The sequence below is a fragment of the Cnephaeus nilssonii genome, assembly GCF_951640355.1.
Source record: "Cnephaeus nilssonii genome assembly, chromosome: 19".
NCBI classification, from domain to species: Eukaryota; Metazoa; Chordata; class Mammalia; order Chiroptera; family Vespertilionidae; genus Cnephaeus; species Cnephaeus nilssonii.
This window is the reverse complement of record NC_137090.1, coordinates 20,153,100-20,179,672: the sequence shown is the minus strand read 5'-3', so window position 1 is coordinate 20,179,672 and position 26,573 is coordinate 20,153,100. Positions and strand designations below refer to the sequence as shown.

Sequence of the window (26,573 nt, the reverse complement as noted above, 5' to 3'; positions counted from 1 at the left end):
ACTACCCTCAATCTTAGTTTCTACTCAGATTATCAACAAAGGTAGCTCCTCTGATCACTGTTGAAGGACTATCAAAGGAATGAGGAATGTAATCTCTTTGAACACTGGTCTACTAGGAAACACCCAAATATGTCAACCAATCTTAATGTTCATGGATAAAATTAAGGAAATTTAATTCATCAATACTATCAATCTATTTACAATAAACCATGAAAGTGTAAATAATCTAACATTGCTTCACACATTAAGTAAAAATACTAACCTCCCACACCTAATAAAACCAAAACCAATATACACTTGCAAATATTAAAGTCACCTCACAGTCTCAACTCTTGGACCTGAGACCTACTTACTTTCTATCAACTTATCATTACGAACAAATTGGGAAGACAATCATTGCACCAAGCAAACTTCCTGCAAATACAAAATTGGCCTTTCCACTTCTGTGAATGCTTGAATTTGCATAAGAGATAAATTTCAAATACAGTTGGGTAGAAGCAAGTGAGTCTTAAGCAAGCCTCACTCTGTTTTCATCTTACTATGTATAGGGTGTGCCCAAAGAATACTTGCTGGAAAAATCTGCTAGGAGAGTGCCAGTTCAAAAAGAAAAACATTTTCACCCAGTTGGAAATGTGGGGAAACAATGATTGCAGCAACCTGAGAAAACTCTCAAGATCTGAAGAAAATTGTTAAAGAAAAACTCCAGGTCTTTTCATTCTCAAGAGTAAAATCCCCTGAAAGACAACTAAATGTATCAATGAAGGATTCAACTATGTCAATTCTATGTATCTAAAAAGCAATCACTGAAATTCTGCTTTTATATTTGGCAGTGTCAAAAGGCAGCTGGTCGCTTATTTTTTCTATGTAAATAAACTTTACAATCTATTAATAGTTTTTAACCAATTGTGTCTAAGAAACAGGAATAAAAAAGCTTTTCTACTTATTTTTAAAATTAAAATTTTTTTATTGTTTTTGCTTATCTGGGGGAAGGGAAGAGGATAGATGACTGTTTCTCATTAGAGATATTTATTTCCAAAGCATAACATTATTAACAGAAAAGGACAGAGATCTGGTAAAGCCTTTGTCTTCACTTCTCACTACACCCCAGCCTCAGGGTCTATACTTTGTAACCTTACTTTCAGGTTTCTTCATTGCCATAAGTGGAACACAACAAAAATATAAAATAAAATAACAGTGACCACATACAGGCACACACACTGGTACCAGGTTGTCTCATGAGAGAAACAGTGAGCAGAGTGCTGCAATTCTGCCACTAACTCCCTGAGGGGACCCATTTTGCAGACTCCCTATAGAAATGCAGGTAATAAGAGCTACTCAGAGGGTCACCTGGCCACTCAGCATATCTCAGCAAAACAGACAGTATGCCTAACACTGACAAAAGCCTTTCCCATCCCAGCCTGAGTCTCATCATTATTTAAAAAGGTATAAATAATACTTTTAAAATGAGGAATTTAAGCCTAGGAAGATTAAAACACAAAACTAAAATTAACAATTCAATAGTAGCCCAGAATCCTTTCTACTATATTGCTCCTGATTAGTACTAATCCCACAAATAATAAGAAAACCTCAAGTTCATCCTTCAGGTTTGTCTGGTGACTATCAAATCAATAAAAATAAGATACTTAATGTTAACCAGACACTGAAACTACACAAATTCATATAAGTGGGTAGAAACCAATCAGGATAGTATTCAATTGCTATTTCATGCCCCTCAAGTTCTTAATTTCCAAAACAATGTAACCAGATTTACAAGAGATTTCTTGAGGAAAATATATTCATAAACACTAAGTATATGTTTACGATTCATATATTACCTGTAAGCATAAAGGAAGACTAAAAAAGGAAGAATATAAAAGAATAAGAACATAAAATATTTTCACATCTTAAAATATTTCTTTTTCCAGCAACTGGGGAAATAAAAGGATTTTTCCACATAAGTTAAAATACAAATCATCCCTTTAGCATGTCAAAAATGTTTTTTCACCCATTTGATGGGGGAGGGGGATTACAAAATAGGTCACTTCTCTAGATTATTTACTACAGTAGAGAAAATCTATTTAACCTTCCCATCACCCTTCCTGGTCAATGCTATGTCCATCCATCAGTGTAAAATGCTGTCAAAGAGGCTTCTAAAAACCTATGTGCCTTCATGTTGCTCCATTTCTCAAAAGAGAATCTTCCTCCTGCTCCTTCCCAAAAAGTCCCCAGAGAAAAACAGAAAGAACAGTAACAAAGAAATAGTTTTTATCTTCACCTTGACCTCAAGCAAATTATTTAATGCATCTATAGTCTTGGGACTCAAATGTAAAATGGTGATACCGCTTCATTGTATTTTAAAGGTTAAATAATGTAAACCACCTAATATAGAAGGTGTAATCAATACATATAAATTCCCTTGGATTTTTTTTTTCTTTTCTAAAAATCAATTTAACTCCTTCCCAAACTATCCAAGTTATAGTCCATGAAAGAAATGAGCCCTAACCGGTTTGGCTCAGTGGATAGAGCGTCGGCCTGCGGACTGAAGGGTCCCAGGTTCGATTCCGGTCAAGGGCATGTACCTTGGTTGCGAGCACATCCCCAGTAGGGGGTGTGCAGGAGGCAGCTGATTGATGTTTCTCATCGATGTTTCTAACTCTCTATTCGTCTCCCTTCCTCTCTGTAAAAAATCAATAAAATATATTTTAAAAAATGAGTAGCAGGGTATTACTGCAGGCTAAAGGATACAGGCCATGTACCTTTCCTCAAAATACATTACCAAATTACTTAATATTACTATAAAGTCTCTTGAATATAATGTGAAATAACATATTTTACATGTTTAGATTTCTTTTCATCAACCAAGTCTAAAGCACAATTTGATTGTTTCTACTAATAGTGTTTGTGCTCAGGCTATGGGTGAAGAACCTGTATTAATACTTTGATTTCTTATGTATTAGATTTATTAGCTATGTGACATTTAGCAAGTTACTTAAACTTTTCATTCTTCAGTCTGAGTCTATAAAACTAAGATACTATCTACCTCTTTGTATCGTAAGATTAAATAAATTAATGCATGTAAAGCACTCATAACACTGCCTACCTCAAAATATTCAACAAATGCAGGCTATTATTTTGCCCTACCAATATGTCTTAACCCTTTGCACTCGCTTGTTTTCTCGAGCTGCTACCGATGCTAACCGTGTCGAGTCACACTCGACATCCGAGTGCAAAAGGTTAACTCTGTTGTCTGATTAGGCAAAGTTGGTTCAAATGTTGTCTCCTACCTCTACCAAATCAGTTCAGTTAAAATCCTCCTGGGACTCTGATCTCCCAAGTTTCAGACTAAATCCCAAAGGTCCTAAGCTCTATCTCTCCCAATTTCTATTTTCTCAAGATGCATCTTTCAAGTACCAGAAGCACAAATAGGAATCAATTAAAGGGTGAGCAAGAAAATAGTCACTACACTTTCTATATTCTATTAGACAAAAGTAAAACACGTATAAGAAAACTAGAGGCCCGGTGCACGAAATTCATGCACGGGGGGGAGTCCCCACTCAGTCCAGCCTGCGCCCTCTCATAGTCTGGGAGCCCTCGGGGGGGATGTGCAACTGACTGCTTAGGCCTGCCCCGCCAGTCAAACATCCTTAGCGTTGCCGCAGAAGGCGGAGAGGCTCCCGCCATCGCCGTTGCACTTGCCAGCCCTGAGCCCTGGCTCAGGGCTTCTGGCTGAGTGGCACTCCCCCCTGTTCCCAAGAAAAAAGATGTAAGCCTGGCCAGCATAACTCAATGGTTAAGCACTGACCTATGAACCAGAAGGTCATGGTCTATGACAGTGGTCGGCAAACCGCGGCTCGTGAGCCACGTGTGGCTCTTTGGCCCCTTGAGTGTGGCTCTTCCACAAAATACCACTTTGGGCGCGCACGTACAGTGCGATTGAAACTTCGTGGCCCATGCACAGAGGTCGGTTTTTGGCTCTCAAAAGAAATTCCAATCGTTGTACTGTTGATATTTGGCTCTGTTGACTAATGAGTTTGCCGACCACTGGTCTATGAAATCAATAAAAATATATTATATTTTACAAGACACTTAATGCTCTATTTACATTAAATATATGTATATAATTTTTAATACACAATGGGAAATAGGAAAAAGACAATGAAACTAGTAGATATGTAAGCACATAATCTTAGGCATAAATTTCTGCCTAGCTTGCAAAATAATCTAGTCCATTTTAGTCTTTGTCTAGGAAGAGAAAAGAGAAACTAATGCAAATACTATTCATTTAAAATACAATGTGGTCCCAAGCTTTTCCTTTTCTAGTAAAACAATTTATTTTACCATGATGATGGAATCTAATATGGTTCTCTGCAAATGACACTGAAACCTCTGGGTATACCAACAGCCAAAAATGTTTATATTATATTTCCACTGCAGGTAATAACCTGCCCCACCTGCCCCTTTCCCATCTCAATACATCCATTTAATCCAGTTACTCCTGCAAAAAATCTGGGAATCACCCATAATACCTCTTTACCTCTTTCCACTGCATCAAATCAATCACAGGTCCTAGTGACTCCACCTCCAATAACCAATTCTCTCACTTCCCTGCCAAAGACCAAGTCCACCATCAGAATCTCTTACCTGGGTTACCACAAAAGCCTAGCTGGTCTCCCGAAGTCCATATCCATTCCTTTCTTCACACAGTAAGAGAGGGGTCTTTTAAAAATCCAATGATATGTAAACCCTGTCAATGGCTTCACATTAAAAATTTAAACCTGAGCCCTGTTCGAAAGTTTGCCAGTTCGATTCCCATCAGGGTATATACCTAGGTTGTGGGTTCGATCCCCGGTCAGGGTGCATACGGGAGGCAACTGCTTGATGTCTGTCTCTCTCCCCTCCACCCCCGCTCCTCTCCCTTCCCCTTTCCTCTCTCTCTAAAAATCAATAAAGATATCCTTGGGTGAAGAATAAAAAGAAAAAAGTTAAATCTGAGATGACCTACAAAGCCACCCATATGACCTGGCTTCTAGCTCCTTCCCTGACCTTACTGGTATTTCTCACCGCTCTCCTTACACTTTGCTCTGTTCTTTAAAGTATCAAGCACCCGCCAAAACCGGTTTGGCTCAGTGGATAGAGCGTCGGCCTGCGGACTGAGGGGTCCCAGGTTCGATTCCGGTCAAGGGCATGTACCTTAGTTGCAGGCACATCCCCAGTAGGGGGTGTGCAAGAGGCAGCTGATCGATGTTTCTCTCTCATCGATGTTTCTAACTCTCTCTTCCTCTCTGTAAAAGATCAATAAAATATATTAAAAAAATAAAATAAAAAAGTATCAAGCACCTCCTATTCCCAAGTCCTTAGCAAGCATATGCTGTTTCTTCAATCTGTAACACACTACTCTTCTGCACCACCAATTCCTTCTCTTCATTCAAATCTGTTTACATGTCACTTCTTCAGGATACCATCCCCACCCATCTTAATTAGATGTCCCTATATGGACTCTCATAGCACTCTGAACTTCGTTTCTGTGGCACCCAGAAATTTATGGAATCACTTGTTTAAATAATTAATATCTTTCTACCCTAATATTCCCCTATGAGAGCAGGGCAGGGATTGTATCTCTTATTCCCCACTATATATCCCTAGCACCTCAGCTCATAGTAAGCACCCAATATATCTGATAAATGAATTAATTCCAAAGCCTCCAATGTGTGTCTTTGAGGCCTCTGCACAAGTCCACTCCTCCCTCTTTTCATAGAGGATTACTTGGAAGTCTATTGTCTGATTTTCAACACTTGCTGGACCTTGTAAGGAATACAGAAACCTTCACTGTTTTTTAAAAAAATATATTTTATTGATCTTTTACAGAGAGAAAGGGATAGAGACAGAGAGTTAGAAACATCGATCAGCTGCCTCCTGCACACCCCCTATTGGTGATGTGCCCGCAACCAAGGTACATGCCCTTGACCGGAATCGAACCAGGTACCCTCCAGTCTACAGGCAGACACTCCATCCAACGAGCCAAACCGGTTTCGGCAACCTTCACTTTTTAAGACACTAGTAAAGAACCGGGACCCTTATGGGCTATTAGGGTTATTTTATAAACTGTACGCTTATAACACAAGATTAAAACTTCAATCATCTATGATGATCCCTCTTTCACTGCCCCCATACATCTACTGTTAAGTCCTATTAAATCTGCTTCTGCGTCATCTCTGGAATTTTCTCTTTTCCTTTTTACACTAGATTTATCACCCTTATTACTAGGTCTCTAAAATAGCCCCACTCTAGCCACCACAGCCCCAGGCCTTTTAGCCTCTGTACTGTTTATGCTGTGCCTTCTACCTATACCAACCTACCTCAGTAGGCTACAACCAAAAGAAAACTTTCTATTGAAATCCTAGCCACGCTTCAAGGCTCATTTCTACTATCCTCTCTTTCCAATACCATCAACCAGCTATAATATCTTCCTATTTCATTTGTATCACCCAGCATTTAATTTTATATCACTACTAGCGTTCCCGTTGCAGGAAAAATCCTGCAATAGGGTTTCCTGCTGCACTCTACCCCACCCTGCCTGCTCTCCTCCCTTGTCCCCCGCCCCGCGATCTCCGCCAGCCCCCCTACTTTTCTAACTTCTCCGCCAGCCTGCTCTCCTTCCTTCTTCCCTGGCCCCGCCTCCGCTCCTCCCTTCTCCCCCGACCCCGCCCCTTCTACCCCGGCCCCGCCTGCTCAACTTCCTTCTCCCCTGGCCCCGCCTCCGCTCCTCCCTTCTCCCCCGGCCCCGCCTCCGCTCCTCCCTTCTCCCCCGGCCCCGCCTCCGCTCCTCCCTTCTCCCCCGGCCCCGCCTCCGCTCCTTCCTTCTCCCCTGGCCCCGCCTCCGCTCCTCCCTTCTCCCCCGGCCCCGCCTCCGCTCCTCCCTTCTCCCCCGGCCCGCCTCTGCTCTTCCCTTCTCCCCCGGCCCCGCCTCCGCTCCTCCCTTCTCCCCCGGCCCCGCCTCCGCTCCTCCCTTCTCCCCCGACCCCGCCCCTTCTCCCCCGGCCCTGCCTGCTCAACTTCCTTCTCCCCCAGCCCCGCCTCTGCTCCTCCCTTCTCCTCCCCCCGGCTTGCTTGCTTCTCTGCAGCTTTGCTCCATTCTGCAGCTCTTGGCTTCTTTCTACGCTGTCGCGATATGCAAATCAGCCGCCATCTTTGTTTGGATAATTTGAATATTCATCCTGATTGGTTGATGGGCGTGGCTTGGACGGTGGGCATGGTTTGGGTGTAGCGAAGGTGCGGTCAATTTGCATATTTGTCTATTATTAGATTAGACTAGTGACCCAGTGCACGAATTTGTGCACATTGAAAGGAAATTAATTAGAAGGTGGCTGCGGGATGGGACTGGGCGAGACAGGCCGGACACACCCTGAAGCCAACCTCCTGTGGTCCCTACTCGGCGTCTGTGGAGTGAGCAGGGTCCCTCCGGCAGGTGGGGTCCCTTGGCCTGGCCTGTGGGGATCGAGCTGAAACCGGCTCTCTGACATCCCCCAAGGGGTCCTGGAGCATGAGAGGGCACTCTGCAAAGTTGCTGTCATACAGGGTGTGGACCACAAATGCAAGTGTGCAGTAAACCAGATTCGGGGCCAACAGTGCCCCATCAGCCACATAACCCACTGCCGAAGGTAGAATCATGCAGCCCGGCAGGGAATCGGGCTCCCTCCTCTCTGGTTTCGGGCTGCATCATCTGAGAACTGCTGCTGCCAAGTCACTGCAGCTCAGCAGCTCCCATGTTGAGGCTCTGCACCTCGGCGGTCAGTGAGCATCATAGTGACTGGTAAGATAGTCGGACACTTAGCATATTAGCCTTTTATATGTATTGACTAGAGGCCCGATGCATGAAGATTCGTGCAAGAATGGGCCTTCCTTCCCCTGGCTGCTGGCAGCGCCTTCGCTCTGGGCGGAGCCACCTTTCCGCCTTCCCACACTGCCCAGAGGCCCAGAGCAGCTGGGGTGGTGCGGAATGCCTGCGTCCCGCCCCGCCCCCAGCCGCTTGGTGCCTATGTATGCAAATTAACCCGCCATCTTTGTTGTGTTGATTTGCATACTCACTACTGATTGGCTGGTGGCAGTTGCAAAGGTACGGTCCATTAGCATGTTACTCTTTTATTACATAGATGTGCAGACACTAAGTATTCACCTTTGTCTTGCCATATCTCCACTCCACAATAAAACTTTAAACTTCTTGAGGACAGAGACTCAGTTTATTTACCTACTAGAGGCCTGGTGCACGAAATTCATGAATGGGAGGGGGGGTCCTCAGCCCGGCCTGCACCCTCTCCAATCCAGGAATCCCTCTCGCAATCCGGAACCACTGGCTCCTAACCACTCACATGCCTGCCTGCCTGATGGCCCTAACTGCTCTCCCCTCCTGGCCTGATCCTCCTAACTGCCTATCTGCTCTCCCTTCCTCTCCGCGCCCTTCGGACCCCCAGCACAGGTGTGCTGAGAGCTCTCCGCCGCAGCCCCGCCCCCATCCTGATCAGTTGTCACGTGACGGTGTCCTGGCCAATTTGCATATTCCTCTATTATTAGTATAAATGGCAGCACCTGTGTCTCACACATTTGTTCATTCAGCAAGTACTTATTACAGGACTACTTAAACACTAATTATAAAAGAATCCTTAAACTCAACTTTAGAGAATAAAACACTGGTTGCAAGGCAACAAAAAACATTTGTAACAATTAGATCTACAGCAAGTAGGTAACCCAAATTCCTGTTGCCTAACTTTCTTCCGAATCACAAAAGGAGCACCAAGAATAATTCTCATTATTGACATGTATATATACATTCTCAAGAAAAAAGGGGGACAGGGAAAAGGGAGTAAATACAAAAGTTCCTGTTTCTCCCACTGGATGTCATAGGCAGGCTAACAGAAAAACAAAGGGCTTTAAATTAAAGGTGTTCACAAAATGAAAGTTTACTCAGCTCTGAAGTAACTTGTATAAGAACACAATGGAATTAGTTTCACATATGTATCCCACACACAGAGAAATACAATAATCACTTTATGGACAGCAACAAAAAAACCTAAGGCATTAAAAGAATCAAAGCTCTGAGTCATAAGCCAAGAAAGCTGTTTTGTTTCAAGTTACACCAGTGACTTACAGAGACTTTTGCCATCAATGTTATTTAAAGATATAGTAGCACAATTCAAAGTACTTTGAGCCCTAGAGATCATCTAGATCAGTTCTCTCTTTTTTATTAGAAAAGTGATTACATGGTTAGCCCTGGTCTTTAAAACACCCCCACTCTAGCCACCAAAGCCCCATGCCTTTTAGCCTCTGTCCTGTTTATACTGTGCCTTCTACCTGTACTAACCTACCTCAGTAGGCCATAACCAAAAGAAAATTTTGTATAAAAATCCTAGCCACCCTTAGATGTTAGGTCCTGGCTAATATTCCTCTCACTCCATCATTCCATGAAAAGATAAATCAGGAAATAAGCACAAGTCAAAATGACTTTGGCAACATCATCTGTGTATACTTAATAAATTCAAGTAGGAGCTACAACACAATGCATTCCACAGTACCTAAAAAGCAAAATCTACAAACATACTAGTAATTCATTGTATCTGGAAGTTTTCTTCATTAACAACTCCAAGAGTGTGAAATTCCTCAAAAGTAAAGAATCACCACAATCAAGATAACCCAAAATTCAAATAACTTTAAGTGTCATTAAACTGAGCATCTAGTTTAATTTTTACCCAACCCTGATGTAGACTTCAGAAGGCTACCTGACAAATAAAAAATAGGTTAGAATAAATTAAAGAAGAAGAAATAAAACCATGAAAATAAAATAAGAACTAGGAGAACAAAATGAATCCAAGAATGCAGCTTTTAAAACGTACAACAATAAGCTTGGCTCTAAAGTTCTAAAGCCAACAGGAAAATAGAAACCTTGTGAACAACACAAATCACAGCATCCAGGTAATAAAAACGGACTTAAAAACCTTAGGGAAAAACACAATTACTCTTAGTTGCATGTCTTTCTCCCAGAGGTCCTTATAGAGAAGGCATTATACAATACTAGAGGCCCAGTGCATGATTGAATCATGCACGTGTAGGGTCCCCTACACGCTTTCGCATTCGATCACGGGGGAGCTGGGTGCCTGTCCGCTGGTGCACCAGGCCTTTCAGAAGCCTCCGGCGCGGCGAAGGCTTCTGAAAGGCCTGGTGCCTGAGCGGAAAGGCACCCAGCTCCCCCGCTTTTGATGGTCCGCGGTGGGACGTGAGCTCGCTGCCCCAGAGGCCCCTTCTGTGCCGCAGCACAGCCATGGCGCAGACGCTGAGCTCAAGCCGCCGCTGGCCACGCGAGCTCAGCATCCTGCCGGCCCAATTGGCCACCCCGACCACCCCGAGTCCCCCCCCCGCGCGACTCCTGGCCAATTGCAGGCATAGCGAAGGTACAGTCAATTTGCATATTTGTCTATTATTAGGTAGGATACTTAATATATAAAACACATTTCAATAGTCACAATGAAATGTTTTGTGGGATGAATTTTATGCTAACCACCAAGATAAGCCTATTGTAACAGTTCAGTAAGAAAAAAATGTTTTAGGGAAAAGAGGTCTACATTAATGTCCAGGTACCCAGAATACTGTTCTACCTGGAAAAAATATTTTCTTAACAGCAAGTACTTACCATAGACGGATCAAGAAAATAAAAACCAAATTCAGGAATTCATAACAAAGTAACAGGACAAAACTCTTAGAAGGAAAAGAAAAAGAGAAATATAAAGATAAACTAAAGTTTAGATGAGATCGCACACACAAGCACACACTCAAGTTATATTACATACATATGAGATAAGTAAGTGCTTTTGTTTCTACTTCTACAATTAAGAATTAAACATTAGCGCTAGCCGGGTTGCTCAGTTGGTTGGAGCGTCGTCCCATACACCAAAAGGTTGCAAGTTTGATTCTCCATCAGGGCACATATCTAGATTGCAACTTCAATCCCCAGTCAAGACGTGTATGGGAAAAAACTAGTAGATGTCTATGTCGGTCTCTGTCTCTGTCTCTGTCTCTCCCTTCAAAATCAATAAACGTATCCTCAGGTGAGGCTTTAACAAAAATTTTTTTAAACATTAAGGTATTTATTAAAACACAGCTTTCTTGTTAGTTCCTTGATTTTCAAACTAGTAGCGACATGTACCAAGACAACTACATAAGATTTCCCCAAAAGAGCTTAAAATAAAAAGGCATGACTGTTTTAAACTAAACATAAAATTAGTTAACCAAAAATATTAATCAGCCCCAGCCAGTTTGCTAAGTGGTTAGACTGAAGGGTCTTGGGTTCAATTCCTGGTCAAGGACATGCACCTTGGCTGCAGGTTCAATTCCCAGCCCCAGTGCAGTAGGCAACTAATTGAAGTGTCTCTCATCAATGTTTCTCTCTCCCCCTCCTCCCTACCTTACACTCTTTCAAAGAAAATCAATAAAAAATATATATCCTTGCCCTAATTGGTTTGGTTCAGTGGCTAGAGCAGGGGTCCTCAAACTTTTTAAACAGGGGGCCAGTTAACTGTCCCTCAGACCGTTGGAGGGCCAGACTACAGTTTAAAAAAAACTATGAACAAATTCCTATGCACACTGCACATATCTTATTTTGAGGTAAAAAAACAAAACGGCAAAAACACCCGCATGTGGCCCATGGGCTGTAGTTTGAGGACGCCTGGGCTAGAGCGTCGGCCTTCGGACTGAAGGGTCCCAGGTTCGATTCCAGTCAAGGGCATGTACCTTGGTTGTGGGCACATCCCCAGTAGGGGGTGTGCAAGAAGCAGCTGATCAATGTTTCTCTCTCATCGATGTTTCTAATTCTATCCCTTTCCCTTCCTCTCTCTGTAAAAAAAATCAATAAAATATATTAAAGTCCTCAGGTGAGGATTTTAAAATATATCTATATATATATTAATCAAGAAAAAGGAAATAATTTTTCTGAAGCACCTTGTCTAGTAATACAGAATTTACTATTTGTAAAGTATAATCCTATATAATAAAAGGCCAATATGCAAATAGACCAAACGGCGGAACAACTGATCACTATGATGTGCACTGACCATCAGGGGCGAACCCTGGAACATGGCAGGCATCAGCAGCATGAGGCAGAACGCAAAACATGGCAGGCGTCAGCTGCGGTGGGATGAGTGGGTGCGCCAGACCAAGGCGGGCGCCAATCGCTGTCATCAGGGCCTCTGGTGGTTACTGAAAATTCTTTGCTCCCACACACTGCAGTCCCACCCAGCACTCACACCTGCTGCTGGTGCCGGCCCTGATCGCTCAGCACTATCAGCAGGTGTGAGCAGCGGTTGCCGGTACCGATCACCCCTCAGGGCTTCTCCACCTCCCCCTGGCTCCTGAGGGGCAATCCGGGCAGCAGCCGCCACTCACACCTGCTGATGGCACCGGCCGCACTCGCACCCACTGCTGGCACCAGCCCCAATAGCGCCGACAGTCAGAGGGTGCGAGCGGGGCCGGCACTGTCAGCACATGGGAGTGGCAGTGGCGGGAGCGGGGCTGCCGGCAGACAGGGGACGGGGGGGGGGGGGGGGGGGGGTGGAGACAGCGGAGGGGGGCGTGGTGAGAGGGGCCAGGCAGGGGTGCAGAGTGCCCACCGCAGCCCATAGTTCCTTTCAAGGTGCATGAATTCCTGCACTGGGCCCCTAGTACAATGATAAACAATTTGCCAAAAACTCAACATATAAAAATCAATTATTCTGCTACTGCTAGCATGTGTCTAGGACTTAGTTTTTCCTCTTGAGAGTTAGGAAAGAAAAAACAAATGATTTCTTAGTGAAGGCATGCAATTTTCACAGAACAATCCACTTATAATTTAAGCAGCATTATTTCAAAACAATTCATTTCAACAGTCTCCTGTACTAAATATTTTCATCATGGCTGAAAATATTTAGTACAGGAGCAACTTTATCTCTAGCAGAAGTACTTCAGTGAAGGAGTGAAATATTAGACAGACTACCAGAAAGTGAAAACAAGTTGAAACTCGCCAGTTTTATTTATTGTACGACTCAAGAATTCTAAATGTGGTTATGGGATTTGGAAGAGACTACTAAATTACTAAGATCCAAAGACCTTCCCCTTTTTTTCTTTTTTAAGCAATACCTCCACTCTCATTGTCTGGCCAATTACTGAAAAATCTTTAAAACACTCAGAAGGTCAACAAACACCTGCCTACCACCCTGACTGGGTAGCTCAGTTGGTTAGAGCGTCCTCCCAATACACCAAAATTGTAGGTTCGATTCCTGGTCAGGGCACATACAAGAATTAACCAATGAATGCATAAATAAGTGGAACAAGAAATCAATCAATCTCTCTCTCTCTCTCTCTCTCTCTCTCTCTCTCTCCCCCCCCCCCTCCCTCCCTCCCTCCGTGTGTGTTTGTGTGTGTGTGTATATGATTAAAAGGTAAATAAAACACCTGGCTAGATACTTGCATTAGGAGTCAATCTGATGACCTTGCTCAACAAGGTCTTTGAAGTAGTGGTGCTTTATTGGTGCCTTTACTTTGAATCAATTACATAAAAATGTGCAAAAGTATATTTATTCACAGTATCTTTAGTTCTCCATATTTTTCTTACTTAAATTGTAAGTGGGTTCAACTGATCCCTAAAATATCTGTGAACTGTCCTTGCACTTCACACTCTTCCAAATGAACAAACCATTATATGAGAAGGCCCAGAACTAAGTAGTGAGTGAATAGACTAAGGTCTTTTTAAACCACTGGATTATCCCATGGAATAAAAAAAGTTCTCTCCTAGTTACTTTTATTTCACTGGATTAGAAGTTACCCACATTACCAAAACTTAAAAGCTTTTCCAATACAAGGTATACTGAAAACAGTAAGCTTCTAGATTATTTTCTCAAATACACAAAACAAGCACATGAAACGTAGCATGCTTCAACTACAGTATTTGTTATATGAAATTACTCTAAAACACAAAAAATTCAATATTAACTAAGAATTCTTAACATATTTTTTATTGATTTCAAAGAAAGGAAGGGAGGAGAGAGAGATTGAAACATCAATGATGAGAGAGAATCATTGATTGGCTGCCTCCTGCACCCCTGCTACTGGGGATTGAGCCTGCAACCCAGGCATGTGCCCTTGACCGGAATCGAACCCGGGACCCATCAGTCCGCAGGCCGACACTCTATCCATTGGGCCAAACCAGATAGGGCTAACATTAACTAAGATTTTTTCTGTAGCAATGGTTTATGCAGCAAACTCAGTAGGGATAATGCCACAAATATTCACAATAAGAAAAAAGGAAATTTACTTAAACTTAAAATACAGCTGTCTCAATTGTCTCCAGTGAAAATCTTAGTTACCTTTTTACTACAAGCAAGGAAAAAACAATTACTCCAACATAGCCACCTATTTGAGCCTTCTCTAGTAATCCAACCTTTACAAAATCCCAACCCAAAGTAGAAATAAGAGAGGATTTGCTAGTCAACTATCCTGCCCTTCTTTTCCAAATTATGTTTCCCTTTCCACAAGTTTAACACTTATAAGTAGACTAGAGGCCCGGTGCATGAAAATTAATACACTGGAGGGGGGGTCTGCCCCCTCTCACAGTCCAGGAGCCCTCAGGGGCAGGAGGCGACCCGGCGATCAGGGGTAGGAGATGGCCCATCACACCTCTGCTGCTGCCACTACCGGCAGCACAAGCCTCGGCTGGCCCTGGTTACCTGAGCCTTGGGCCAGCCCTAGGCGGCTGGAGGGCTGAGTGACTCCGGAGGCAGGTGCGCGCAGCGGCCAGGCCTGCCCCCAGGCTTGCCACGCGCCTGCCACCATCTTTGAGTGTGTGGCAGTCAATTAGTATATTCCCTCCTTATTGGCTGTGAGTGCCACCATCTTCAAGGGCAGGACAGTCAATTAGCATATCCCCTCCTTATTGGCTGTGGGCGCCACTATATTTGTGATGGCATATGGGTCAATTAGCATTTTCCCTCTTTATTAGATAGGATAAAATACTGATTGCCCTGGCCAGGTGGCTCAGTCAGTTGGAGTGTTGTCCTGTGCACCAAATGGTTGCAGGTGCGATTCCTGGTCAGCACACATAACAAGGTTGTGGGCTCAATCACTGGTTGGGGTGCATATGGGAAGCAACTAATCTATGTTTCTCTCTCACATGAATGTTTCTCTCTCTCTCTCTCTCAAATCAATAAAAACATATCCTTGATTGAGAATTTTTTTTAAAAGTAGACTGATTTATCTTTAAGGAGATATATTTATACACTGTACTTCCTTTTTTATCCATAAGGAGCCAAATACAGAATTAGGAGGGAAGAATATGAGCTCCACCACACCAACTGAGTGCCACCCAAAGCTTATGCAGAATTTTCCTCAAACAGATTTGGAAACACCAGTAAGAATTTATCCCAAATAAGCCAATACATTTAACTTAGCTGAGAGAAAATAAAATCCAAATCTGATAAAAGTGGGCTATTTTAGGTAGAGAATCAAGTTGTGAAAAAGTGGATTGTGCTTAGACGTAACCTATAAAATACTCAGCATTTTCTGATTATTAGTCCTTTTTAAAAGGAGAGGAAACCTCAAATGTTAAAAGTGAAGACTGGGTACATTCTCGGCTGAAAGCTCAATTAAACCAACTATAAACTCCAGCAAAGTGAACTAGGTCAACTGAATTTCTGTCCCCATCTACTAAAAGCAACAAATTCTGAAGTCAAGTCATAGAAACTTATAAAAATATCTTATGTCCAGTTTCAAAAAAAAAAAAGCTATTCACTCACAGTATGGGTACAGTTTTACAAATAGACATCTATTTTTAATAAATTAGTTTTTAAGAAGAAATTAGCTTTTAGCCTTACAGCAACACAACACTATACTAGAAATATCTTCCATTTCACTAACAAGTGTATGCACTCACCTACCAAAAATTAGGAAAAAGACAAATGGAACCAAGGTACTTATAAACAAAGAAGCCCATACTCCCCATAATGGGAATTCCAAGTCTTTCTCCTGTGTTCCCTCTCAAGAATGTCATTATGCATGGGTTCTACTCACAGAGGTATGTGGCGCTGCCCAGGATCAGCTCTGGTCAGTTCTTCCTCTTCAATATCAGACTCTCCTCCTGAACTACTGTCAGTGACATCTGAATCAAATGCTTGTTCACTGCACCTCAAGCTGGCTATACCACTAGCTGTAAATCTCTCCAATTCTTCTGAAATGGAATCACTTTTCAGGAAGTTGCTAAGTCCTTCTGAAGTGGTGGTCTCACTGGCAGCTTTTCTCAATGCAGCTTCAGCCTTTCGAGTCAGCATCAACTGGCTTCGGGGCCTTAAGGATTCCAAGTTTGGCAGTTTGCTCAAAGTTTTTTCTAAAAATCCACCCAGCTGATGCTGAATGTGCCTCTCCACCTGCTTGGCTTGCACAACCTGTAAGCGCTTCTGTAATCTGCGGGCACGGTTTTCAATATCAGCCTGCCGCCGTAGTAAAGCTGTTATCCTTGTGTCAGAATCTAAAGCACTAAAAAGAATGGAAGACAGGGGAGACTTTTTACCCTCTAACTTGACGCCCCCCAAATTAGAACTGGAGTCTGTGCCAGGTGATAACCTACTGCCTCCTTGAAGTGCTGGCTGTTCCATGGAATTTACAGAAGATTTGTTTGCAGTGCTATTATTGCTAAATATAGTTGTGTGTTCTACATCAAGGCTTCTATGTGGAAGAGTGCAATTGGTCATACCCCCCTTCAAGTCCCCTGATTCAGATGCCACCATTTCACCCCCCTGAGAAGATGAAGTAAGAGTTCGTTTTCCCCCATTGAGGGAACTGGAATTGTCATGATCAGAATGTGTTGAACTTTTAGTCAATTTCTTAGCCAACCCATTTACAGGTGCTTGTGGCAGAGCTGTCTGACCACTGGTATTCATGGTTCTAAGATTTTCTAAGGAAAACTCCAAAACTGGCTGTCTCCCCAACAGCTCAGCTCGGAGTTCATAGGACTGAGATAAGAAAGGGTGAGATTTAAGGACTGTCTGCTTGCTGAAGACACCTTGCAATTTCAACGATTCCTTCGAGGAAACAGGTGTTACATCGGAGCAGAGATAAGACGCCACCAATGGTTGCAGCTTTCCCAAATCTTCCTTAGGATTATTTCGGAAGTCTAGACTGGGATCCTCTGCAGCAATGGCTTTTCTTTTGGTTCCGTTGGCAGCAATAAGGATGTTGGCGTTGCCGTTGTTTTCGGCACTGCCAGGGGACAAAGTGGAGGATGGGGGAGCCAGTTTGAACCGGATATGGTGTGCTTCAGCTGCTGCGTCAGTGAGAGCGGGCGCCATCGCAGCCATTCAGCACAGAGAGACAGGAAGTCCAGCCTCTCCCGGTGCCGAGGCCAGCTCCACGGCCCCTTTCTGCCTCCCCAGAGAACAGACTAGAAAAAAAAGAACAAAAGGAAGTTAGAAATACAAGCATATTAGACAACAACAACATTTTTAATACAAATACTCCTTGAGGCTATAATCCAAACTCTGCCTCCAGTCATTCACTCTGGAGACCTGAATATCCTTCATCAGGGAAAGGGGGGGGGGGGGGGGGGGCAGAGAGAGAGAGCACAGAAGAGAGCACACACTCTTCTGTACAAGAGAAAGAATTCCACCTTTTTTTGTCACTTGTTACCACAGATTGAAAGTAGCTAAAATGGAAGTTACACAGTGAAAGAATCACAGATTATTAAAGTCAAACCACCTGCATTTAAGAGAAAAATCTCTTTAAACTTTTTAAAATTAGTGGATTTAAAGCAAATGAAGCAAACTAAACACCTAGCAATTAATTAAACAGAAAAGAATTAGTAAGGAACTCCCCATCCCTATCAAAAAGTTTGTATGCCAAATGTCATAGATCTGTGTATTTTTCTGGCCAAACAATCCAGTGTTCAGCAGCTTCTCACTTCTCGGCAAGACAGCTCATACTATAAGCTTAAATGTATCACACTTGTCAACTTTCTTTCACTGTCCTCAGTACAACCCACCTCTCAAATTAATTGCCCAAGTTGTCTCTTCCCTTCACTCCAAAACTTCCTAAAAGAATAATATAAATAGCTGCCTCTGGACTCTAATCTGGCTCCTACCACTCTGGCAAAAGTTACCAATAATCTCATTATCAAATCTCAATGGTCAAGTCTCAATCCCCAATCTATTTGACTTCTCTAAAACATTAGGTAGTGCTGACCAATCATTCTTGAAATTCTCCTTTCCTGATGTCCTTGATACCAAGGTTCCTTCTTCTGTCCTCTTCTCTCTGAACCCACTTCCTAATCAACAACCACTAGTATGTATTAGTACAGTGAGGCCTCTAGTATGTATAATGAGGCCTCCTAATATTCAGAAAAACTTGCTGAGCTGCACTAGTCAACATTCCCACCTCTATGTTTCTTAAGCTCCCTGGAACTCAAAATTCACTTTCTTCTTTCAATACTTACTCTTCAACCAGATTTATTATCTCTGGTAATGGTATTGCTTTCATTTAGTAACCTAAGCTAAAAGCCTCAGTCATTTGCCTCTATTTGGTTTGAGAGCAAAAGAAAATCTATGTAAAGAACTAAGCCAAATGTTCTTGTAAGTGTGGTTTACAGAATTCTTGGGAGCTCAAAGACCATTTCAGGGGTCCACGAGAGATTTTCATAGTAATACTAAAAAATAATTTGTTTTTAATTTTTTTGTGTGTTGATATTTGCAACGAGGGTACAAATACAAGGCTGAGCACCTGTGTACCGGAAAGGTCGCAGGTTCAATTCCCGGTCAGGGCACATACAGGAGGCAACCGATTCATGTCTCTCTCTCACATCAATGTCTCTCTATCCGTGTCTCTCTCTCTCTATCTCTAACATCAATAAACATGTCCTTAGGTTAGGATTTTTTTTAAAAGCTAGTTCCATTTATCAATGTCCTTGATGAAATTATGAAAATTATACATTTATTAAATCTCTACTCTTTACTTTTTTAAATATTCTTTGTGATGAAAGGGAAAGTACGCATAAATTACTTCTGAAGCTTTAATAAGTCTGAGAGCCTGGTCCATGTGCTCAGTGTTTAGAGCCTTGGCACACCCACTGAAGGGTCTCGAGTTGGATTCCCAATCAAGGGTATACAACTGGGTTGCAGGTTCGACCCCCAGCCCCAGTCGGGGAGTGTGCAGTAGGCATCCAATCAATGTGTCTCTCTCACATCAATGTTTCTCTCTCTCTCTCTCTCTCTCTCTCTCTCTCAAAAAAATAAAATCAATGGAAAATATATCCTCAGATAAGAATTAACAACAAAAAGTAGTAGTCTGAGAAAAAGCACCTGTACAACTGCATTGCAAGCTGAACTAGAAGCTTTTCTCATCTAACACTATTTTTAGTTGGCAGAACTACTTATGTAGTTAGCAGACATTTTCCCAAAAATGAACAAAGTGAACCTGTCACTTCAAGAAAAACCACTGGCAATGTTTATTGCCAATTATAAAATCTGAGTTTTCAAGCAAAAATAAGTATTTGAAAACTTGTATCCACCATCATGAACTTGAACATATTCTCATTATTTTAAAAAGTCATTTCTAATTAAATATACTACTGCTGATATCAATAAATGTGAATTTATTATACCATATAATGAAATGTGTAAACATTTGGAACATCTGGGAAACTCAGTAAATGACCAAGTGACCAATGCATGTTAGAAACTCATGCACAGGTAAAAGCAAGCTCAAGACAGACCAATAGATTTTAATCTAATAGCGATTTTTCAACCCTCTTCATCTCATGGCACGCTAATTAGTACTAAAACCCTGCAGCACACCAAAAAAATATATTTTTTTTGCTGATCTGACAAAAGAAAATAGGTGTAATTTTGATTCATTTACACTGGACGGCTATTGTTGTTGGCTGTTATTTTTTTATTAGAGTATCTAAGGGAAAAGAGGTCAGTACCCCTGACTAAATAGTCAGGTATTGCATGTTTTAAAATTTCTTGTGGCACACTAGTATGTTGCAGCTCAGCAGTTGAAAATCAGTGACCTAACAGAGTACAAAAGGTTCACTGATATGGTTTTAGATTCCATATTGCAACTAAACTTGATGAAACTACGACTTGTCAAATTTGGGTGCAATGTCAAAGAAGATCCACACTTATCTACAAAGACTATTAAATACTCCTCTTTTTCCAACTATCTAGCTGTGTGAAGCCAGATTTTCTTTATATTCTACAACCAAAACATACCACAATAGAATGAATGCAAAAACAGATATGAGAACCCAGGTGTTTTCTATTAAACCAGACATTAGAAAGATTTGCAAAAATGTAAAACAATGCCATTCACTTAAAAGTTCTTTGTGGTTGTCTCAACATGTTTTAAGAGTGAAAAGGGGTCTTGAGAGCAAAAAACTAGTGAACCACTGAACTAAAGCAACCTCTTCCCTCCTTAAAAAACAAACAAAAAACCAAGAGGACAACTTCCAATTTGGTCAAACTTTTTTATCTTTATATTAATGACAACATAGGATGGTAGTCCCTATAGGACTACACAAGGTGGTTTTTTTTCACACTATGACCATTCAAATCATTAACATAAATATTTAAGTAAATGACCAAGATAGCATCCATACAAATGCCAATATACTTACAGTTCAAATTTATCTATTGCTCTACATAGCTGCCAAAAGTTTCTCATTCTAATATTATATTTTAATGAACTTCCTATGAAATTAGTAGATCTTCTGGAGCTTATGAGTTTTATCCTTACTGACTCTCTGGTATATGGCTTTCTATGTAAAACAAACTGTTGTATTCCACTTTTTCTATTTCTGATCTTAACATAAATGTTAACTCCTAATCCTATCTAATAATAGACAAATATGCAAATTGACCATATCTCCGACACGCCCACAAGCCACGCCCACCATCCAATCAGAGCAAGTATGCACATTAATCCAAATCAAGATGGCTACAGCCACAGAGAGCAAGGTTTCCTAGGTAACAGAGGAAGCCAAGCTTTCCGCCTTCCCTTGCCAGGCCTAAGCCTCCACTCAAGCTACAAAGTTTCAATTATAGAAGGTAAACAAATTCAAACAGAATGGCGGCAGAATGGAGCTTAAGAGAGCAGGCCAGGGTTGCCGCCGGCAACAGGGGAAGCAAAGCTTTCCGCACACCCTGGCGGGGCCCACCCGCTTAAGGCAACAAAGTTTCAATTATAACCCCAACAGAAATGGCTGCCGGCCTCAGAGGGAGCCCCAGGCTTGGCTCCGATACAGGCTACAAAGTTTCGATTGTAGAAGGAAAATAAATTCCAGATACCAGGGCCTCCACTTGGGTTGCCAGGGGGCGTGGCCGGCCTGCAAACCACCACAGGCCCCTCGCTCAGGCTGCCCCACACCCCAAGGGAACCCCCACCTGATCTGGGACGCCCTTCAGGGCAAACCAGCTGGCCCCCACCCCGTACCAGGCCTCTATCCTATCTAATAAAAGAGTAATATGCAGATTGATCATCACTGCAACACACAATATAGCTGCCCCCATGTGGTCAAAGATCCTGCCCCCATGTGGACACAAGATGGCCACCACAAGATGGCCAGCAGGAGAGGGCAGTTGGGAGGCACCCGGCCTGCAAGGGAGGGCAGTTGAGAAGGACCAGGCCTGCAAGGGAGGGCAGTTGAGAGGGACCAGGCCTGCAAGGGAGGGCAGTTGGAGGTGATCAACCCTGCAGGAGAGGGCAGTTAGGGGTGACCAGGCCGGCAGAGGAGGGAAGTTGGGGGCAAACAGGCTGGCAGCGGAGTGGTTAGGAGGTGATCAGGCTGGCAGGCAGAAGCGGTTAGGGGCAATCAGGAAGGCAGGCATGCAAGCAGTTGGGAGCCAGCAGTCCTGGATTGTGAGAGGGATATCTGACTGCCCTCAAGGGGCCCCATATTGGAGAGGGTACAGGCTGGGCTGAGGGACAACCCCCCTACGTGCACGAATTTCGTGCACCGGGCCTCTAGTCTATATATATAAAAGTCTAATGTGCAAAGTGTCCCCGCGGGAGTTCGACCAGGAGATCGGGAGTTCTATCGCTTGCTATGACGTGTGCTGACCACCAGGGGGTGGCACGGAACAAAGTAAGGCCCCTGCTGGCAGCCGGCAGCCGGGAAAGGGAGGCCCCGGCCTGCAGCCGGAAGGCCCTGATCGGCCCTGATCGCTGGCCAGGCCTAGGGACCCTACCCGTGCATGAATTTCATGCACCGGGCCTCTAGTATAGTATAACTGACTGTGCTATAGACCAATAGACAGATGAACCAATGCAAAATATGCTGAGTCAGTTTTGTAGTACACAAAGCATTTTCTGCCATAAACAAAAATCACTATCAGGTCTTTCCCATCAATCCAATATTCTCCTCTTTTAAATTGATAGCAATACATTGTTACTAGCAATGCAAGGAGGAACATTATCGGTGGCAGATGAATAATACAACAGATGAGAAGAGTAGTTGTAACCTACCCGAGAGCACTATATAGTAAGTCTCAGCAATGGCAGGAAACAGCCTTCCTCTGGGGACCCAAGCAAGGACACTGAATGTTACACAGCTTACACAAAACTTACTCAGGAAAACCCAGGCTCACACAGCACACGTAAAAGAGGGTCATAGCCCTAGCTGGTTTGGCTCAGTGGATAGAGCTTCGGCCTGCAGAATGAAGGGTTGCAGGTTCGATTCCAAAAGGACACATGACCAGGTTGTGGGCTCAATCCCCAGTGTGGGGCATGCAGGAGGCAGCCAATCAATGATTCTCTCTCATCACTGATGATTCTGTCTGTCTCTCTCTCCCTCTTCCTTCCTCTCTGAAATCAATAAAAATATATATTTTTTAAAAAGAGGGTCATAATTAACATCATGCTACTGAAGTACTTAAGCAGTAAATATTCTATCATTATTTTAGAATTATTTAAAGTTCACAACTTAAAGAAAAATCTGCTGGCTCAAATCCCGTATCTTTCAAGATTTCTCTGACCCTGTGAAAGTACATCTGTGAACTCAACATTAATGACGCATATCTCAGCTCAAAGGCAAGAGTTTATTTTGTTTACACACTCTCTTTGGTCTCTATATCCCCATAGGACGCACTGCAGAGTAGTTACTAAAACTATCATCTAAGTAAGTAGGGAGAGGAAAAAGCAACCTCTTCAGAAGGAATTCCATTTCTAACTCCTAAATCTTTATCTTTCTACACCAAAACAATACTACTTATAGGAAAAGATAAAAATCTAAAACCATCTCCCTTAGTTGATTTGTAATGCAATGCTGAGATTCAGTATTACCCCCAAAGCCATTCCCAGGTAAGGAGAGTAGGTCCAAGGTCACATAATGGCTCCACCCTCATTTAAATTATTTAACTGTTCCCTCCATTTCCTCATCTATGAAAGATGAGCCTATCTCACAAGGTTGCTGTGATGATTAAATGAAATATTTTCAATTACTTAGCACAGTGCCTGGCAAAAACACCCATTATTTGCACTATTATAAATAATAACCTATAGACTAAAAGCAAATATAAAAATAAATTTCTATGAGACTTCTTAATGCACAGAAAAAATATTAAGCAAATATTTCTCTAAAAGGTCTCTGTACTTCAGGACTTTTCACTTAGGGAAAAAAGCACATAAATGGACATGACAAATCTAGTTAGCTAGCACTCAATATTAGCTTTAATTGCCATAAATCATCACCTAAGCTTAGGAATTTTAAAAATATTTTCACTGTATGTCCAGATTTTATTTTATTTTAATATTTCATGATGTTGTTTCTGATAAAGAGAGCAAACCAAATGCCCAACAATTTAAATTATGAAATATCCATACAATGGCCAAAACCGGTTTGGCTCAGTGGATAAGAGCGTCGGTCTGCGGACTGAAAGGTCCCAGGTTCGATTCCGGTCAAGGGCATGTACATTGGTTGCGGGCACATCCCCAGTAGGGGGTGTGCAGGAGGCAGCTGGTCGATGTTTCTCTCTCATCGATGTTTCTAGCTCTCTATCCCTCTCCCTTCCTCTCTGTAAAAAATCAATAAAATATATTTAAAAAAAAGAAATATCCATACAATGGAATACTATGTAACAATAAATAACAAAGCACACTTGTATTTACTGACATGAAAAAGTTCCTGCTTCACTGTTAATTTTTTTAAAGGTGTTATAAAACAAAACAAGTACTATAACCTCATTTTTGTTTAAAAAGTAGGTGGTAAAATTCTTCTTGTCTTTAGTTTTCTGGCTTATGTAATTGTCTCTACCACAAACATGTATTACTTATATAATAAAAGGGAAGGACGCAAAAAGAAAGTAATGCAAATTTTTAAAGAGCCAAAAAATCTGAGTAAGGCAAAATGTTACAGTGACTTCCTTAAAAACTGAACATACTCCACAAAATGTTGATTAAAACAATTATTCCCATCCCACTTTAAGTCCTAAAAGTTTCACTGTCCAACAATTTAAATCAGAGAAGACTGTCAAACTTTAGCAGTTTTACAAAAACAGCACAACAGCTTATAATAAGTCACCTTTCTCCTAAGAATACAAAGCATTAAAAGCTATAATTAACTTATTAATCCTCAAAACAGCCTGGACAGTAGTAGGTTTCAGGCTGGGATTATAATTTCCAATTTGCAGGTGGGGTTAGACAATAAAGTTATAGTGTACACTCAAAGTAAGAAATTTAAAATACCCCAATTTTTAATTCATCTAATAAACCACAATCTGACAAATGCAGATGAGGCTAACATAAATTAAGATTTTCCCGTAAGTTTAAAGAACCTATCTGCTATAAAAGGTTGGGCTACGTAATTAATGGTTTCCCTACCAGTTCCAGGGAAGCATTTGGAGACTGGAAAATGTTCAATGGTTTCAGCAGGCAAACACATTTGGGGAAACACTTCCTTGATGGAGATCCACAATGTATTTCATCATACTGAATATGCAGATGTTTGCCTTTACCAAACTTACTTAACAAAGAAACACCTTTTTCCCATTACACCTATGAATATCTTGAGGAACACTGTTCTGAGGGATACGGTTGGAATAAAGTTCAAATATGTGAATTCTAGGGTCCCTTCTAAACTGCAGTATAGATTCAAGGACAAACTTCCAGCTAACACAAGTAGCACTTTTGAAGCAAAAACATATCCCTAGGGCAGAGTTTCTCAACACTATTGACATCTTGTGCTGAATAACTCTGTTGTAGGGGGAGGGAGGTCTCTCTTGTGCACTGTAAGATATTTAGCAGGATCTCTGGCCTCCACCCACTAGATGCTAGTAACACCTTTATACAAATTATGACAACCAAAAATGCCTCCAGACATGTCAAATGACCCATAGGGGGCAAAAAATCACACCTCCCAATTGAAAAGTACTTCCTAGAGATACAGACCTATATCTTTATGTCTATCTATAAAGATATATTCTTTCCAGAAAGCAGAACACCTGGCTGCTTCAAATACTGCAAGTCAGAACTAACTTCATACCTACAACTGAAAATTTTGCCTTATTCCTCATTAGTTTCCAATAGAGGACTCCCAAATACACAAGAAAAAACTAGCAGCATCCACCTTGCAAAAATGTTGATAAGCTGCAAAAACCCAAGGAGAAGGGTTTGGCCATCTGACTGGCTAATCACCACACTTTCACTGAAAACAAGCAAAAATCAGATGGGGAAGAAACGTTTGCCCATAATGTGGCTTCTACTAACTTCTTTCCCCATTACCTCATTACTCTGCACAAAGGAAAGAAAGAGAAGGAGGAAGGTTGGTTAGGGAAGTGTCCATGAAGTTGTCAAATGTCAGCTGAAATTTTTAAATTAGCTAAAATTTCATTATGTAAGAGGTTAGGACAAGAGAATGGTTACATGACATTCTAGTGAGAGGAAATAGCATGGGAAAAGGCAAGGCTGTGGGAAAACATAGGACATCCTAGAGGTTAAAAGAAATGATCAATTTTCTTGAAATATAAAGTTAATAGAGGAGACAGTACAGAAAAAGGTAGCAAGACAGTTTGAAGCCGGTTCAATAATGGACAACCTTAAATAGCCAGCCTATACTCAGACTTAAAGGCAGCAGAATGTCATTAAAGGTTTTTCAAATAGGGAGTGACACATCAGAACTGAGCTTTTCAGAGACCAGTTTGGTAGGATGGATTAAAGGAAAATAAAAAGGCAAAGAAGAAGTTACTGCAATAATCCTGACAGGATGCAACAAGAACCTCAACTAAAGTGGTCACCACAGTAGTATGGTCAAAGTTTTCTCCAAGTTTAAATCCAGAAATTGGAAGGTGCTAAAGTTTGCACAAGGGCCAAATAAGTGACACAAACATTAATATAAAGGCCCTTAAGGACAAGAAAAAAGGATCTCTTTTCCTTCATAACTTTGTCTTCTCTATGCATTGCTCATAAAGCTGTTCAGGTGTGGTATATCCTCTCTATTCTTAACACCACCAACCCAAACCCAGCTAGGTCTTCATCAGCTCAGACCTAAATCATAGCAGCTTCCTGACTGATAGCTCAGACCT

At 41.9% G+C, this 26,573-nt stretch overlaps 1 protein-coding gene across 5 annotated transcripts in view; it reads right to left on the bottom strand.

Moving 5' to 3' along the window:
• The window catches only part of KANSL1 (KAT8 regulatory NSL complex subunit 1), a 172,080-nt gene that overhangs the window by 107,818 nt on the left and 37,689 nt on the right, over positions 1 to 26,573 (bottom strand). For all 5 annotated transcript variants that reach the window (XM_079798053.1, XM_079798056.1, XM_079798052.1 and 2 more), the window contains one exon: positions 16,081 to 17,446. In XM_079798053.1, coding sequence (XP_079654179.1) covers positions 16,081 to 17,363 — 1,283 coding nt within the window. In that variant the 5' untranslated portion in view covers positions 17,364 to 17,446. The remainder of the gene's footprint in view (positions 1 to 16,080; positions 17,447 to 26,573) is intronic.